The sequence below is a fragment of the Enhydra lutris genome, unplaced genomic scaffold, assembly GCF_002288905.1.
Source record: "Enhydra lutris kenyoni isolate GAN:26980312 unplaced genomic scaffold, ASM228890v2 scaffoldscaffold34, whole genome shotgun sequence".
Lineage (NCBI taxonomy): Eukaryota > Metazoa > Chordata > Mammalia > Carnivora > Mustelidae > Enhydra > Enhydra lutris.
In genome coordinates, this window is record NW_019154118.1 from 15,485,565 (window position 1) to 15,504,132 (window position 18,568).

Genomic DNA, 18,568 nt, shown 5'->3' on the forward strand with positions numbered 1-18,568 from the left:
GTTGATGAAAAAGTTGTGACTAGAGGCTCTCAGGAACCTTTCCCTGTATCTCTCTAGGAGCAGTGGTTCTACAGTCACATTTTCAGTGTCTGTAAGAACTTTATAGAACAGAATTACTACAGATAATGAGAATTGAATGTTTCAGTCATGTTGGCAATTACGTGGCTCTTAATATGTATACTCTTCTACAATAAAATTACAACTTACCTGCAGCTGTTAAGTAAATGAGTAATATTTATGATATTTACATTTTACGATATTTTGCGTCTCTCGTATTATGAGATTCTAAGATCATGTTTTTAGCATTTGTCAGTCAATATTTTCAAGATTTGGCAAAGTAGATGAAGGTTTTTGTTTTTCTTTCTTATCCGCCCCCCCACCCGCCATGCTCAGCTTCAGATAAACCAGTCGATCATTTTCTGTAACTCCTCTCAGCGAGTTGAATTGCTAGCCAAGAAGATTTCTCAACTGGGTTATTCTTGCTTCTATATCCATGCTAAAATGAGGCAGGTGAGTCTAAAACTAGAACTCCGTGTGTGGATTAAAAAAATCTTTTTCTAAGTATTTCTTGGATTTTTGTTTTGTTTTAATGCTCCTCCATATGCCCTAAGTTTAAGAATAAATTATTCCTTAGTAGACAAAGGACCTTTCATTTTAACCACTGGTTCAGTTTTCTAACTATAAAATAGGTATAAACATACTCTTAGCTCATAAGGTTGTTGGAAGATTGAGATAATTCATAAATGTGAGTATTTTTGTCAAGCATAATAGAAATACAAGATTTTATTCCTTTTCCCTAGTAATGTAGTTTTGCACTGTTTAATACAGTAACCACTGGTTTCATGTGGCAATGTGAGTTAAAATTAAATGAAATTTAAAATTTAGTTCCTCTGTCACACTAATCACATTTTAAGTGCCATGTTACATGTGACTAGCAGCTGTGGTTTTAGAAAGTACAGATACAGAACATTCCTGTTATGCAGGAGGTTCTATTGGACAACATTCTTCTAGATTTTCAATTTATGTACCTCTTCAGCCCTTTTTTTCTTTATTTGCCTTTAGGATGCAGTCTCCCTAGATTTCAGAACTTGATTTAGCAATTGAAATAAATTCAAAACTATAAAAACATTTGTTATTGTGTGTGGTAGTTAAACATTGAAATTTTGTGAAAACGGTTTCTGTAGACTAACAGATTAAGAATTTGAGTTAACTCAACTTTTGTTTTCAAAGGAGCTTGATAATGGATCAGATACCACTATGTAGACCCTAATATTAGAAATTGTTACAGGAAATTAATGTGTTAAGCTGTAGAGACTGTTTCAGAATGGAAGAACATTGCTTTGAAAGGGAAGACCACTTTGTCAGGTTCTAGATTTGTCACTTGTGCTAGAATCGTTATGCACGTGTTTTCTTTTTTTTTTTTTAATTGAAAAGTACATTTTTGGGGCACCTGGATGGTTTAGCCAGTTAAGCATCTGACTCTTGATTCTGGCTCAGTCATGATCTCAGGGTGGTGACATCGAGCCCCATGCTTGGTGGGGAGTCTGCTTGAGATTCTTTCCCTCTGCTTGCCCTGCATGCTCCCTCACTCTCAAATTTTAAAAAAAGGAAAATAAATTTTTGTTTTTGCGTACAGTGAGTAAAATAAATAGTGTTTTGGTCAAGGCAAACTTCTGTCATCTTCTGTTTGAAACATTTTAAAAACGGATATACAAAAAGATGGTGAGAGTTGTCACTTTAATTAAAATTCACTTCAGCAGAAAGGGTAAGAATATCCTTAACAGTTTAAATAAATGCTAAATAAAGATATGGGTAGGTGTTTTTGTTTTGTTTTAAGATCTTATTTATTAGAGAGCACGAGCAGTGGGGAGAGGGAGAAGCAGGCTCCCCACTGAGCAGGGAGCCTGACGTGGGTCTCTATCCCAGGACCCCAGGATCTTGTCCTGAGCTGAAGGTAGATGCTTAACTGACTGAGCCACCCAGGCGCCCCAAAGTAGATATTTTAGTTGCTTATTAATTCCCATGGGAGACTAATTTATGATTAACTTTTTTTACTTTCTGTTTTTAACTTAGGGGTATTGAATTTGTTCATCTCTCATTTGTATAAATTTGGGTATGCAAAACTTTGGATAAGAGAAATTAGTGATGAGAAATTTTTAGGGCTGTGTGTATGAGTTTTTAAACAAATCAGATGCATTGTTTTGTTCCTAGGAACATCGAAATCGTGTATTTCATGATTTCCGAAATGGCTTATGCCGCAATCTTGTTTGCACTGGTAAGTATTTCCTTTACACATTGTTTTTTTCCTGGTTCACCTCTGCTTTCTCTGTCCGTATCTCCCAACAGAATCTGTGACAAGAGTTCAGCTCACCCTTACGCCATTGCTGGAATTTCTGAAGTTGAGAATGAGCTATAGTTAATTCCTGAAATTAGTTTCTGTAGCTGAAACTGCAGAATACTTGTTACTGGCACTCATACCTCATCTTTGTCTTTTAAGCTAGTTTTGGAATTTGCGTGTTTTCTGAATACAGGAATGCGTTATCTGTACCATGTGCAAAATAAATTACATTAAGAAACTACATTTTGGAAGTCACTTACTGTGGTCTTTTAAACTTTTTGCCAGAAACAGGCTAGTCTGTATTTTGGTGTATTTCAGTACATGAAGAACAAATTGGGGAGGCAGGTGGACAGTCAGATCAGACAGAACCAATGGATTGAGTATCCTCCCATCTCTACATTGGAAATATAATCTTAGTATTGGTTTGAGATTAATCATCTCAACTAGCTTCTGGGTAGATAGAAGAACCTGGAATTTTTGTTGTTGTTGTTGTTGATCTATACACAGAAATACAGTAATTATAAGGATATTCAGTGTACATACCCGTATTACTAGCACCCAGATCAAAATTTTAGATTACACACAACTTGGATTTTTAAGAACACTACTATAGAAATAAACTTCAAATTTATACTAGCAGAATATTGAATTCGCTAATTTATAAGAACCAAAACAGGAGGGGCGCCTGGGTGGCTCAGTGGGTTAAAGCCTCTGCCTTCAGCTCAGGTCACGATCCCAGAATCCTGGGATCAAGCCCTGCATTGGGCTCTCTGCTTGGCAGGAAGCCTACTTCCCCCTCTCTCTCTGCCTGCCTCTCTGCCTACTTGTGATCTCTGGCTGTCAAAAAAAAAAAATCAATAAAATCTTAAAAAAAACCAACAGGGCTGTCTGATATCCTGAGTGTTTCCAGTTTATCTTGTTTCTCTGCTTTTTATATCTAAAAGGACACTTAATACAGCTGTGATTAATACAGCACTTGTAACCTTTGTATCAAAGTATTCAAATATAAAATACCTGATTTGGTGGAAAGGATACTTGACTCCTAGAATTTTAAATTGGAGTTCAAGTCCCACCCTTTTAACTTTTAATCGTATGACTTCGGGCAAGTCATACTTTTCTTTTATGCCTTTTTTTATTTGTAAAATGGTAATGCCTTAAAGTGAACTCTGCACAAAAATCTATTGTAGTTTATTCATTCGAAAATAGTTTTTGATACTCAACATAATATTTATTTACTCTGTGCCAGGTATTTAGTTTGCTTGATGCTTAAAAAAAAAAAAATACAGCTTCTCCTCAGATTTATGTTATGTATATTTTAACACAATTAAAGATTTTTAAATACACACTCCCTGCACTTAGGGAGCCTGTAGAAGAGGAACTAGTTCATCAGTGAAATGTTGAATTAAGCAAATTCAGAATGTGCAAACAGAAATGGTATTTAGTATGTCATTAAATAAGTACTGAATAACATAGGTGTATAAATAAGTACATGTGAAATATCATTGTTAGTTTAATCAGATAAAAAAGATAACATTAAGAAGACGGGCCCTGCAACCGTTTTCTTTAAAGTGCCAGGTCGGGGGCGCCTGGGTGGCTCAGTGGGTTAAAGCCTCTGCCTTCGCCTCAGGTCATGATCCCAGGGTCCTGGGATCGAGCCCCACATCAGGCTCTCTGCTCAGCGGGGAGCCTGCTTCCCCTTCTCTCTCTGCCTGCCTCTGCCTACTTGTGATCTCTGTCTGTCAAATAAATAAATAAAATCTTAAAATAAATAAAAAAATAAAGTGCCAGATCGTAGAAATCTTAGGCTCTATGCCATTTGGTCTCTGTTACAAGTTATTCAACTCTGCCATTCCATCTCAAAAGCACCCTTAAACAGTACATGAGCAAATGGGCATGGTCCTGTGGCAGTAAAACCTGATTTACAGGATTTAGGCTGGATCTACAAGGGAGTAATACTAATATGCAAATGTGAGGTATGTATAGTAAGTAATCCTAAATTTTAATAGGAAGGGAAATTAACTGGGTATGATGATCTGAGAAGAGATGGAATTGTAACTCGCTCTGTAAACTAGATAAATTTTAGACTTGAAGCAGGAAGGAGTTTTAAGTTAGGGAACTGGCATAAATATAATCCATTGAGGGCTTCAAGAAGATAGGTTTAAGGAACGGTAAGTAGATGAATTTCATGGAGAGGAAGGTTTGAGGAAGAGATGTGTTCGAGAACTGTGATAGGACCAGAGTGTAGAGTGGAGGACCTTGTATATCAATTTTAATTTTATCCAGTGGCAATTTAAAGGAATGAGTTACACATTGAAAGCAGTATTTTAGAAATAACTGGTCACCATAATGGATTATTTTGTTTGAGTATGGAGCTGATAGAAGCCTTGAAACCTAGCTGTTAGTCTGTTGTAATTGTCTTTACTTGTAGTTTTCAGAGCCTAAATTAGCATAGTTACTGTAGGGAGTAGGAAAGAGAAGGGGTGGCCTTGTGCTTGCCTCAGTCTTGTGAATCACTTAGTAGGGTGAAATGAGTGAATTAAAAAGTACAAATAATGATTATGAGTGGATTATGTCGTCTTTTTGAGGTATTCTTGGTTACACAACAAAGTTTTCAATCTATTTTAATCTTAGATTACATACTAAAAAATAGATGAAAAGACAGTTACTTCTGATACTTATTAGGAGTTTATAGTTTACCAGTCATTCTGACCTCTTGGATTTGCAGTTACTTTAACCATTTTTTGAAACTTTATAGGACTGTGGGCACCTGGGTGGCTCAGTTGGTTAAGCAGCTGCCTTCGGCTCAGGTCATGATCCCAGTGTCCTGGGATCGAGTCCCACATCGGGCTCCTTGCTCAGCAGGGAGCCTGCTTCTCCCTCTGCCTCTGCCTGCCACTCTGTCTGCCTGTGCTTGCCCTCTCGCTCTCTCTCTCTCTGACAAATTTAAAAAAATAAAAAATAAAAAAACTTTATGGAACTGGGAAAGGTAACTTGCTAGCAGAAAGTTGTTTATGATAATGTTCATGAAAGGTAATGCTAGTAATTTGCAAGTGCATTTGAATTACTGAGTGAAGTGACTAAAACTTAGGTTGCACCTAGAAATACATGTTAAAGAGTATTATGGTGCCAAGAAACATGCTTAAATTGAAAGATATAATAGAGGTTCTTTTTTTCTCTTTTAAGATTTGTTTACCCGAGGTATTGATATACAAGCTGTGAATGTGGTAATAAACTTTGACTTCCCAAAGCTGGCAGAGACCTATCTCCATCGTATTGGAAGATCAGGTGAGGAAAAGGAAGATGCCCTTTTGGCGGGGGGGTGGGAAGATGCTCTTTTAAGACTGATTTCTAGGGGCCCCTGGGTGGCTCAGTTGGTTAAGGGACTGCTTTTGGCTCAAGTCATGATCCTGGAGTCCCGGGATCAAGTTTTGCATCAGGCTCCCTATTCAGCAGGGAGTCTGCTTCTCCCCCTGACCCTCCACTTCTCATGCTTTCTGTCTCTCTCAAGTAAATAAATATTAAAAGGAAAAAAAAGATCAATACCCAGTTCTTCTAGAGCATTTAAGAAAAAACAACTTTACTGTATGCTTAAATTGATATAAAATTCACAAGTGAGATCCTTTTCTCATTAGGTGGTGCAGTCTGTAACTACTATTTAGAGTACATATTTTGGCAACTTTTGACACAAATGAGTATCTGTTTTGTCATTTGAAAAAGGAGTAATAGTATACTACTTTGGGCTGTGAAACCTGAAGTTGTAATGTGTGTATGAGGAGTCCTTATCATAAGAAGCAGTTTTATAAACTCAGAATGGCACTGAACAAAAACATCAGTCCTGTATGGTTTTGCCACTGATAGACTTGTATGTGCACATCAGTTCTCCTATTTAACTCAATTTTTTATTAATTAAAAAATGTTCTTCATTTTTAGGTCGCTTTGGTCATCTTGGCTTAGCCATCAACTTGATCACATATGATGATCGCTTCAACCTGAAAAGTATTGAGGAGCAGCTGGGAACAGAAATTAAACCAATCCCAAGCAACATTGACAAGAGCCTTTATGTGGCAGAATACCACAGCGAGCCTGTAGAAGACGAGAAACCTTAACAAGCATGTGCGTACCTGACAGAACAGCTAAGTAAGCATAGCGTTTAAATCAAGATCCTCTTTCCTGGAGGAAATTTAATAGCAGTGATAGGGTAGAACACCTGTTGGCATAAATGACCATAAACTGGATGTATTGCTTCTATGAAGTTGTGGTCCCATTAGAGAATTCATAAATGCTGCTTTTTTGTTTGTTTTGTTTGGGGTGGGGGGTTGATGTATTTATTTGACAGAGAGGGAGAGAGCACAGGCAGAGAGAGAGGGAGAAGCAAGCTGGATGCAGGGCCCCATCCTGGGACCCTGGCATCATGACCTGAGCTGAAGGCAGATGGTTCACCATCTGAGCTACCCAGACGCCCCTACATGGTGCTGTTGAATGCAGTTTTCTTGTATAATGTGATATGTGAGCAGTACTTAAGACAAATCCAAGGCTTTCCAAAACAAAGCAAAGAAGAATCTTTTTCATCAGTCTGAATATGAAAATATTTTTTGTCTTTTCCTTTATCACTCAGTTATTTCTCTGTTGTTAGCATCACTCTTAATTTCTGCTGGGCGTCTTAATAAATCAGGTTAATTGTCTGCAGTGCCTCCTTGCCAGATGTTTAATCAGGTTGTGAGGATGTCTTTTTTTAAATGCCCACTCTTGTCTCCTGCACCATCCTTATCTTTTATTGTTTGGTGACTGTTGGACTCTGGTAATAATGCTCAAAAGAAGGCTCAGCAGAACTGAATACAGGCTGTTTTTGCAGTTTTTTCTAAGGAAAATGAAACTTTGTTTATTTGAGAGAAGGTAGTGTCCAAATTAGCAATGAGCATTTTACCTGTTCTTTTTTTTTTTTTTTTTTTAAGATTTTATTTATTTATTTATTTGAGAGAGATAGAGAGAGAGAGAGAGGGCAGGGGCAGAGGAAGAGGGACAAGCAGACTCCCTGCCGGGCGGGGACCCTAAGATCCTAGGAGCTTGACCTGAGCCTAAGTCAGATGATCAGCCGATTAAGCCATCAGGCACCCCATTTACCTGTTACTCTTGAGATTCTGTTACTCTTTTCATTTTAGTTTCTTTCTCCCCCCTACCCCCCAAAATGTCAAGCAAAACCCTCAGACATAAAAGTAGCCAGTGTTTGCTCGTATCCTGGCAAGCTGTCGAGTTTATGGAAGTTTAAAAAAAAAAATCTTTCTTTAAATTTAATTGTTTTGGATATCAGAACTTTCAGGCTCTTGTTCTATCTCTGGAATGATTAGCAGAAATTCCTTAATCCTAAATGGATTCTACGGCAGGCAGAGGCTCAGTCGAAGCCACTACAGAGAGAGCATTTGGATTGGAGTTGTGAAAACCTAGGTATCCTGGTTCATATTGTTTTCACATAAGTTAATTTTAGGTTTCTTCTTTCTTTAGGCTTTGACAAACTACAGAAGGCTCGTTTGGATCTGTGACACATCGTTTGGGGGGGATGCTCTTCTCTTTGTGGGTTTTTCATCTTCTTTTTATTTTGGAACTATGAAGACTTAAAAGAGCTCAGACATTTTCTTTTTTTAACTGGTGAAGAGAAAAAGCTGAAAAGAAGGAATTTACCTTTTTTGTTCCACTTGTTTGCACTGTGTGCTGACTGAACATTAGTTGCACTAACCGCTGGTTTTTTAAAAATGTTTTCTGGGGAAGGGGGACAAGGAAGGAGGATAAAGAAGAGAAGGGGAGAAACCCTAAAAAGAGAAGAATCTTGATGAACACACAAGCTTGTCTACAATTTCAAAATTCTCCAACAGCTGACTCTTGAGTGCATTTCAACTTCTCCCTTATTACTCATCCGTTTTTTAAGCCTGAAGAGCTTATTACTTATTTGTGCGAAGTGCCTTATGCTATGAGACCATTCAGAATATCATCTTTTAGACACAGCCCAAGGAGTCAACAATAGTAATTCTTTACTTTTTTTCTTTTTTTTTTTTTTTTCCTATCTTTTTAAATCTTTTGTCTTTTCATTTTCGTTTCAAGTTGAAGTCTCTCTCTTCCCTTTTTACCCGATACTCAAGCCCAGGGCTGGAAGATGACACGTATTAGTACTGTTAAACACCATTCTCTTTTTCTTTATGTGGAGGAGTTGATATGCAACTGCAGTTCATCCGCACTGTAAATACATGTATTTAAAAAAAAAAAACAATCCCAAGTAAAAATTTCTTCTGGGCTGAGTAGATTACATCATCGCTCCCAAAGGAAAGAGCAGTCTATCATTGCAGGAGCCATATGACAAGCCTTTGTGCTCTATAGCAGAACACTAAAGACTGGTTTACATACGCTTCCATTAGCAGTTATGGCACTTGATGTGTAGACATGTCGGAGCCTGACCCTCTTTCCTCTGTGGCAAAGCGCGTCCCATAGAAAATTGGGTGTGTATACTTGTATAAACTTTGTAAATAAGTTTTTTTCTGGGTTCATATATATATATATACATATATATATATATTTTTTTTTGGATGAAGGTTGCTGGGATTAAGGGGATTAGAATGATTATGGGAGCAGCTAAAGATGAGAGGGGCTCAGTTTTCCGCAACACTAAATTCTAAAAAGTACTTTGGTCTCTTCGTGTAGAGTGCAGACCTCTGTGGTGACCCTGTGTTGGAAGAGGGACCCAGAAGTCTGGGATTCACTGTTGCTACCACACTGTATCATCTAATAGCTTTGGAGAACACCTGCCAGAGAGCAAGGAAACTTCAAAAACCTATGACTCAAGATGTTATTTTTGAGGAGCTCTCTGCTTTGCTTCTTTCTCCCCTTTTAAAAAAAGTTCGAGGAACTTTTTGAGCTCAGCAAAAGGGGACAACGATTAATCTCCCTTGCAGTGTGGAATTCAATTGAGTGGCAGTGTCTGAGCAGTATATGTACAAAGCATGGATTTTGCATTTCAGAATATTAGCCAGTACCAGCTTTGGTAATGTTAGCAGTTCTGGAGCTTACTTTCTGTGGATCACTTCCTGTACTCTGTGTGTTGCCCTCTGCCCACCTTGATACATAAACTTGCAGGAATGGGCAACTCCTGAGAGCTGTTAACTTTCATGCTACAGAAAGCTGCTTGCCATCCTTTTGCTTTGTGACAAGAATTATCTGTCATTTTGCATTGTAAATTGCTGGCAAATGCTTTTACAGTCAATAGTGTTGCTTTAAATTGTGCCCCTCCCAACATGCTTGATGTTTGGCCTGATCTCCAGGCAAAAGGAGTGAGATGAATCAAACCAGTGAACTTTTTTTTTTAAATGTTTTTAATTCCCTTTTAACCCAGTGTACTAGGTCAATCAGGAGGCATCTAGGGTTAAAAAAAAAAAAAAACAAAAAATAAAATTTAAAAAATTTGATTTCCATATTCCATTTTTTAGAACCCTAAAATATTACAAGATAAGTCCTGCATATGCTTTCGTGCTTAACTCATCTGGATAAAGAAATCAGTTATTCAAAGTTTGCTTTTTTGACTCTTGGCCTAGTTCTAAGCAAAACTATTTGTGACTCACCCAAAACTCCTTAGGATCAAAATCCTGCAGATGCCTCCTGATCAGACATAGCCCTAACTCCTTAAAAAACTGTAGCAAGAGCTGCACAGTACAAACCCAAAAAAGAGGAAGCTCATTTATTTGGTATCCAAGCTATGTTCTACCCAGCCAATGTTGGTTACTAAATACAAGCCCTAATTAAGGAATAACTTTTTTCCAGGGAGGGGTGGGGGGAGGGAATTTAGAAGGCATCAACTTTTGACCAAAAAAATCTTGCCTCTTGTACTGATGCAGCTCTCTCTTTCTCTCCCACCTCTGGCGAGATAAGAGGGATCATTCATTATAGAAGAAAAGCAAGAAAGGCTTGTAAATGCAATTTGATATCTCGCTAGAGTGTGTGGGTGACAAAACAAACCGCACAGTCTTCTTTGCCATCCTCAGACTGTGCCTGGTGCCACATGCCTGTGGGTCCCTCTTAAAGCACAGACTTAATTGAAAGTATTACTGAAGTACAGCCTCTGATGAGGAGTGGCACTTAAACTATCTGGGACACCACTATTGGACACAGTCCTGTAGAGGCAGCTGTCCAGTTTTGGTGCTTGACTCTTGAAAAGGAATTGTTAAATGGAAAGATGCTCTAAGGACTAGGTCAAAGCCTAGTCTTTCTTTTATTTTTTTTTTTTTTTTTTTTCTTTTTTTTTTTAATCCCCATCACTATAAGGAGCATTGTTTGGAAATTGTTTTTGTGTTATTTCCACTATTGGGTATCTGTTTTAAGTAACGGTAATATTTTTTCCAGTGGTTCATTTGGATGAAACTGTTCCCTATTTTTAATATTTAAATTATGTCCAACTCCTGGTTTTGCCTGTGGTTGTAGTTGTGTAATGGGTTATGGACTGTTACACACCTTGCTGCCTCTGGGCCTATGTTTTGTTTTTATCTTCCCATACATTCCAGTGGAGAAACTTTCTTGGCCTTCCCTTGGGAATAGAATAAACTTAACTCTGAAATGATCTTCCATGGGAAGAAGTAAGAGAGAAGCAAATCTGAATATATCTCTCAATTATCTTCCAGTTGGTCCCAGCATATTAATATGGGTGGGCCCCAATGGCTGGGGGGGGGGCAGGGGGGAGGCAGTTGGTTATCAAAATTCGTTTTCAGAATGAGATGGGAGCATCTTTCCTTTTCTGTGTGCTTTGTGTTTGATACCATCCTGCTTGGGTTAGAACCAGATAACTCAGCACAAAGCCTTGAGTGTACATTTGTTGGAATCAAAACATCTCATTCTGATCACTTGGGGGTTTTTTGGTTGTTTTTTTTTTTTTTTTTTTTTTTTTTTTTTTTTTTTTTTTCTTTCTTTTCTTTTCTTTTTTTTTTTTTTTTTTTTAAATAGGGGTGGGAGGGAGGTTACTATGCCCCAAAAGGGAGGGTGTCTGCACTAAGGATTTAGAAACACTTTGAAAGCTCAAAACTTCATCAGAAATGGCCTTTAGCCACACTCCTGACCTTATAGATGAGTAACAAAATGAAATAATTTTTTGGGAATTAAGCCATGTTGTTTTAATTTGCTACTTTTTTCAACGTTCTATCTAAAAAATTGTTACCGTGGAATCATTTTCTGACAATACCTTTGTCAAAGCAAAATTTTTGGCTTCATGGGAGCTGAAGTCAACTTTTTGGTGAAATTAAGTGGACTTTGGTGAGCTTGTAGTTCTACTTTATATCCTTAAAGATAGTTTTTTAAAACTCCCAAAGAAAGTATCTGATCTTAAAAACTCATCTTTGGGGTAAAGAGTTAAGTGTCCAAAGGCTGTAACAGTTCATGAGATTAGAGGGAGCTAGCCTGGCACCTGGACTCTGCCCCTCCATAGCTGACAGATTCCAGCAGAAGTGTGTTTAAATTCTCCAGTAGACAATACTGGGCAGGGCAAGGGAGGGGGTAGGGCTGGGTTATTAAGATACAGGCTACTGTATTTTAACCAGTGGTTGTGGGGGAGGGGTGCCTGGAGAAAACAAAGTCACTTCCCTTTTTTGAAACAACCTAAAACTTAAAAAAAAAAAAAAAAAAAAGTATTTTTGTTGAGTAAAAGTGGGATAGAATTCCAATGTCCCTAGCCACAAGGGACTAGTTCCACTGAGAAGTGAACAGTGGGGACTCAAATTTTTGAAAACATTTGGGGAAAGGGAAAATTGGCTTTCTGTTAATTGGCAAATGTTCCAGTGGGACTCTGTTTTTGTTGGGATGTGTTATGTTGTGTGTACACATATGGACCAGAGTCTTCTGAGTTTATAAGGTTCAGAAAAAATGGTTGATAAAATCTTGATTTTTGTTAATTTATCTCAATAAAAGCCCACTGGAACTCCAAATGTGTGTGTAGTATGTCCTTAGCAGGCTGTGCTATTTAGGAATCCTTGCATTTAAGAATATTTTACTAAAGCAATTCACGTGGTGAGACAGTAGAACATTTCTCAACACTACACCTATAAGCCCAGTTGAGTAAAATCTGAGATGGCTCATCTCAGTGCACCCTCATCCTCTAGATAATGTCCTACTGTCCTCATTTCACTTTTTCAGTTTTCATTGCCTTAATAGCGAACCAAGATAATCATTTGGGGAGATGTTAGTTTGTGATACATGGAAGTGGGTTCTAAGTAATCACCTCCAGAACTGTTCAGATGTTTCAGTAAACTGAACATGCCTACAGAGTTTACTTAGGAATAACTCTCATAATACGAACAGAATTTGTGTGCTAAGTACAACAAAATACTGATGAAAGAAATCAAAAGACCCAAGTGAGAAATTCAGACACTTGAAACACAGCCCCTTTGCTCTAACCCCAAAAGAAATCGGTGTAACAAGATGTACATAACATTTAAAGCTGCAAAATAACACTGATGAAAGAAATTGAGAGGTGCCGTGTTCATGGATTGCAATGCCACAACAATTTTGAAAAACTCGAAGGGATTATTAATCTGCTTTCAAGACTAAGCTACAGCGAAGTTGTAAACTGTTCTTTTACTACAGTACATTGTGTATGAAAAACGTAGGTGGACGTGACCTCAACCTTTCCATCTAAAGAGCAGAGAAGAGATTGCAGAGATTGGTGCCACTGACTTGAAAGATGAAACATTGGTTCTTACCTTCATTCAACACACGCATGTTTGGTTTGTGCAGAAAACAAATGGATTATAGAGAATGATAGTGGATTATCATAAATTTCCCCAGGTGATGACTTCCACTGCAACTGCTGTTCCAGGTATGTGTGTCTTCGCTGGGAAAAAATCCTCTGTCACATCTACTGATGTATTGATGCTTCCCCCACCAACCTCATAGTAATGACAAATCATTTGCTATTAGCTATCGGGACCAACAATACATCATTTTATATCAAGGCTTTATTACTCTTCCAGCTGGTGCAGAGAGACTTTGATCACCTCTGAATTCTGCAGGATGTCCTGCTGGCCCACAATATTCTAGACATGGTGAGCAGAATATAGCATCTACCAGGATACTTAGTAAAACTCAAGCATGCTAGAGGATAGAAAATTGATGTCACAAAAAATCACGGACCTGCCTCTGAAATTCTAGGGATCTGAAGGACCAGAGCATGTTGTAATACCCCTTTCTAGGTGAAGGACAAATTGCTAAATCTGGCCACCTATCATTAAGAAAAAGACAATGCCTAGTGAGCCTGTTTGGAATTTGAAGGCAATATATACTTTGGGTATGTCACTTTAACTCATTTGCTGAGAAATCAGAATTGTTGCCATTTATAAGGGTGGCCCAGAACAAGAGAAGCTTCTGCAACAGGTCCAAGCTTAGTACAGGTTGCTTTGTCACTTAGGCTTATGATCTAGCAGATCCAATGATGAAGTTACCTGTGGCAGGTAGGGATACTTGTATAGAACCTCTAGCAGGCTTCTTTTGGTAAATGACAACAGAGTCCTTAAGGATTTTGAAGAAAAGCTATGCCACACCCTGAAGAAAAAGTATTTCACCTTTTGAGAAAGTTTCTAGCTTGGTATTGGGCTTAGGAAGGACTGAATGCTTGACCACCAAGCGTTACCAAATTACTTGAATTGCCCATCATTAATTGGATATTGCCTGACTCATCGAGTCCTAAGGCAGCTTTGGGTTCTGCTAGTCCAGTGGTCTTAATTGCCTGGAAAGGAATGCCTCTTCCAGAGAACTCAGCAGGCTAAGTTCCATTGGACTGGAAATGGAGATTGCCACATTGGGCTTATGGTAATGAACAAGTGGACTGATTACTGGTGTTGATCCAGATTTGAAAGGGGGAATTAGGTTGTGATCACACAAAGAGGGTATGGGAGAGTATGTCTGGAATGCAGCATATCTCATGGGGCTGCTCTTAATTTTACAATAAAATGTGATAAAAGCTAGTGGAAAACTACAACTTAGTGCGGGCTGGACTAGTAAGAACCCAGACCCTTCAGGAATGAAGGTTTGGGTCCTTCCACCAAGCAAGGAATCAGGACTATCCAAGGCACTTGTATAGGGCAAAGGAAATAGGAAATGGGTGGTGGGAGAAGGAAGAAGTTAGAGATACTATTTATGACCACATGGCAAGTTGTAGAAATGAGTATAATAGTATTGAACGTTCTTATAAACCTATTAGGTATGTATCAACTGATTCGTTTTCTCTCTTCTTGTTGACAATCTTAAAAAGTATTAATAGAGATCAGAGGGGTCTTGACCTACTTAAGAAAAGGCTTAAACATCACTTGAAGATAATGCAAACTGAGAATTTTGTATTCTCTTTGGGGGAGAGGGTTACCATGTTCTGAATCTTTTTTTTTTTTTTTTCCTCCTTCAAGTAGGCTCTGTGTCCAATGTGGGGCTTGAGCCCATGACTTCAATATTGAGAGTTGAATGCTTTACTGACTTAGCCAACCAGATGCCCCTGGTTTTGATTTTTTGATGAACCATGGAGTATGTTAATCAGAAGCGTGACTTTGCTGTTTATTTGGAGTTAAATATGGTTAAAAGAGGTGTGACCAAATGTCAGGTTAACATAGGATGGAACTTTATGGTTTTGTAATCTGTCTACATAGCTAATATAGACCTACGTTTCCCAGAATTCCCTTCCCTATTTGGGCAGGAGTCGGCGTTGGCCCAAAGAAAATTTGCACAGGATTTGGGAGGTCGAACTAAAACAACTTGCGTTAACCATCTGAAGGTCATCGTGGTCAGAGGTGACAGTTGCCAGAAACTTCTAGTATCCTCTTGCTGTTTTTCCTTGTTGTGCATCCTTGTTCTTGCTCCATGCCCAGCTCTTCTTCCTTATTGTTGTTCTGCTGAACAACAACAACCCTAGACCTATTGCCAGACCACTTGGCTATGAATTCACAGAGTGTAGTTATGAAAACAGCCTTCAGTTATCTACTCTGGTCCATTCTATGATCATATTCTAGCAGCAGATGTGCCTCACTCCCAGATTTCCCTGAAAGCACTAACTTGTTCACCCAGGGTAATGTTTAAGAGGGCTGATTAGTGATTCTTCCCCTGGTTTTCCAACACCGTCATTTGGACCATTACTTCCCCAGTCTCTCTCCAATTATGTAAAGCAGTGACTCTCAAATTTCGACATGCATCTGAATCTCCTAGAGGGCTTATTAACACCAGTTTGCTGAGTCTCACCTTCAGAGCTTCTGATTCAGTAGGTCTGTGTTGGGCCTAGATATTTACATTTATAACTCTCAGGTAATACTGATAATTGATGTTGGTTTAGACCACACTTTGAGAACCACTGAAGTAAAATCGAAATTCTATAATAAAATCTTCATAATATCCATTGTAGTTCTCCTTCCTTGATATAATTCTGACCAGTACAGAGTCCTAGAGGACATAGAAGAAATTGGAAACTATAAATGTACAATTAGGAACATACCAATGGATCTTGAGGAGGAGGACTACTGCCTTCCACTTCCTGCCAAAATGGAGTAACGGTAACCAGATCTACTTTCTTTCCTGAAACAACCAAGGATGGACAATATATGAAGCAGTAGTTTTCAAGACACTGGACATCAGCCAATGAAAGGCAGTGAAACCTGAAGATGAGAAAGAAGAGATGAGCCCTATGGTTATGATCACCAAGCTTACTGCCCTGAAAGAGTTTCCCAGACATGATGCATGAGAGGAAACCCGAGTGAAGCCCAACAAACTGAACTGAGGGAAGAGCTGATTCCGAAAAGATGAAGCAGATGGAGTTTGCAGGACAGAGTACCAGAGAGGAAGAGTACAGAAAAAGAACTCCAGAAATGTGCAGAGGGGCCCCTTGAGTATCTGGCTGAATACAGCTCAAGCATGTGCAGAAACTACTTGAGGCAGAATAAAGAACCACTCAAAAGAATTAGGGGGAAGAATGCCCAGTACTCACATGGGACTGGAATAGTGGCCTCTTCCACCAGGCAGATTGGAACACTTAATGATTCACAGGGCATGGGATAGGGTACTCAGAAAAATCCTGCCTCGGTAGTGGAAAATAGATTGAGTACAGATGGTCTCATTTAGCAAATCTTAAAAAGCAATATCTGAAAGAAACACTTTCCAAATAATTTATCCAAGAACAAAGCTCAAGAATATAAGAGTATAAAAACTGCAGCACCCAACAAGGTAAAATTCATAATATCTGACAGCTGGTTTTTTAAAAAGCATGCAAAAAAGCAGGAAAGTATGACTCATAATAAGAATAATCCATCAGTCAAAACTGACCCAAATATTAGAATTACCAGACAAGGACATTTAAAAAAAATTATAACTGTTTCAGATAGTCCAAAAGTTAAGTGATAGAAGATGTTAAACCAAAACAACCCTCAAACTTCTAGAGATGAAATCTACACAATGTCTGAGATGAAAAATATACCAGAGCGGTAATCCGAATGCGGAGGAAAGCCTTGGGGGGTTCCGGGGCAACTAGCAGCTAAAATGAAGGTGAAGATGCTGAGCCGGAACCCGGACAACTACGTCCGCGAAACCAAACTGGACTTACAAAGAGTTCCAAGTTCCATCCTACCTTACATCCTTTTGAGGTCCCACAAGAATATGTGAGAGCTTTAAATGCTACCAAACTGGAACGGGTATTTGCAAAACCATTCCTTGCTTCTCTGGATGGTCACCGAGATGGAGTCAATTGCTTGGCAAAGCATCTAAAGAGCCTGGCTACTGTCCTTTCTGGGGCATGTGATGGAGAGATTAGAATTTGGAACTTGACTAAACGGAAATGTATCCATACAAGCCCATGAAGGTTTTGTACGAGGAATATGTACTCGCTTTTGTGGGACTTCTTTTTTTACTGTTGGCGATGACAAAACTGTGAAACAATGGAAAATGGATGGACCGGGCTACGGAGAAGAGGAAGAACCATTACATACAATATTAGGAAAGACAGTGTATACAGGAATTGATCATCACTGGAAAGAAGCTGTTTTTGCCACATGTGGACAGCAAGTAGACATTTGGGATGAACAAAGAACAAGTCCTATCTGTTCAATGACCTGGGGATTCGACAGTATAAGTAGTGTTAAATTTAACCCAATTGAGACATTTCTCTTGGGAAGTTGTGCTTCTGACAGGAATATAGTACTAGATGATATGAGGCAAGCTACTCCTCTGAAAAAGGTCATCTTAGATATGAGAACAAATACAATTTGTTGGAACCCTTTGGAAGCTTTCATTTTTACTGCAGCAAATGAAGATTACAACATACGTTTGATATGCGTGCACTGGACACTCCTGTAATGGTACATATGGATCACGTGTCTGCGGTGCTTGATGAGGATCATTCTCCCACAGGGAAAGAGTTCGTGTCTGCTAGTTTTGATAAATCTATTCGTATCTTTCCTGTGGACAAAAGTAGAAGCAGGGAAGTCCATCACACAAAGAGAATGCAACATGTTATCTGTGTAAAATGGACTTCTGACAGCAAATATATTATGTGTGGATCTGATGAAATGAACATTCGCCTGTGGAAAGCTAATGCTTCTGAAAAATTGGGTGTGCTTACATCACGAGAAAAAGCAACCAAAGATTATAACCAGAAGTTAAAGGAGAAATTTCAACATCATCCTCATATAAAACGCATTGCTCGTCACCGACATCTACCAAAATCTATCTACAGTCAGATCCAGGAACAGCAGATCATGAAGGAAGCTCGCCGACGAAAAGAGGTGAATCGTCTCAAACATAGCAAGCCTGGATCTGTGGCAATTGTGTCAGAGAAGAAGAAACACGTAGTGGCAGTTGTGAAATAATACTTGGTATTCCTATCAATCCTGATGTATAATTATTTGTTATATTTTGATGTGCACACTGTGCAAATAAAGTACTGGCTCTAGAATAACGACAAACAGCTCAAATACATGTGTAGTACACTACCCTGAGAAACTGTCCTGAAAGATGGCCTGGTTGATAAGACTATCCAACATTTTATCCTTGATCTGCTTGCTTATTTCATTGAAGAATACAGTATTGCCAACTAACATGTTTATTACTGCTAGAAATTGCAGATATACTTTGATCTATTATTGTAGGTATACTGTACATATGAATTTACATTTATGACCAAACATCTCTTTTGTTACCTTTAGTATTACTTTGAGTTATTATTGCAATGATTCTTCCAGTGATTAC

At 38.6% G+C, this 18,568-nt stretch overlaps 1 protein-coding gene and 1 pseudogene across 2 annotated transcripts in view; both read left to right on the forward strand.

Annotated features, from left to right (window-relative positions):
* The window catches only part of LOC111153763 (DEAD-box helicase 6), a 32,586-nt gene extending 22,004 nt beyond the window's left edge, over window positions 1–10,582 (forward strand). Inside the window, exons 10-14 of one of the 2 annotated variants that reach the window (XM_022512984.1) lie at window positions 394–510; window positions 2,212–2,275; window positions 5,522–5,623; window positions 6,269–6,475; window positions 7,838–10,582. In XM_022512984.1, the coding sequence (XP_022368692.1) occupies window positions 394–510; window positions 2,212–2,275; window positions 5,522–5,623; window positions 6,269–6,444 (459 nt within the window). In that variant the 3' untranslated portion in view covers window positions 6,445–6,475; window positions 7,838–10,582. The remainder of the gene's footprint in view (window positions 1–393; window positions 511–2,211; window positions 2,276–5,521; window positions 5,624–6,268; window positions 6,476–7,837) is intronic. The other variant, XM_022512983.1, reaches the window with a different exon arrangement.
* Window positions 10,583–14,816: 4,234 nt separating this feature from the next.
* On the forward strand, window positions 14,817–18,272 carry LOC111153830 (annotated as a pseudogene).
* Window positions 18,273–18,568: the final 296 nt, after the last annotated feature.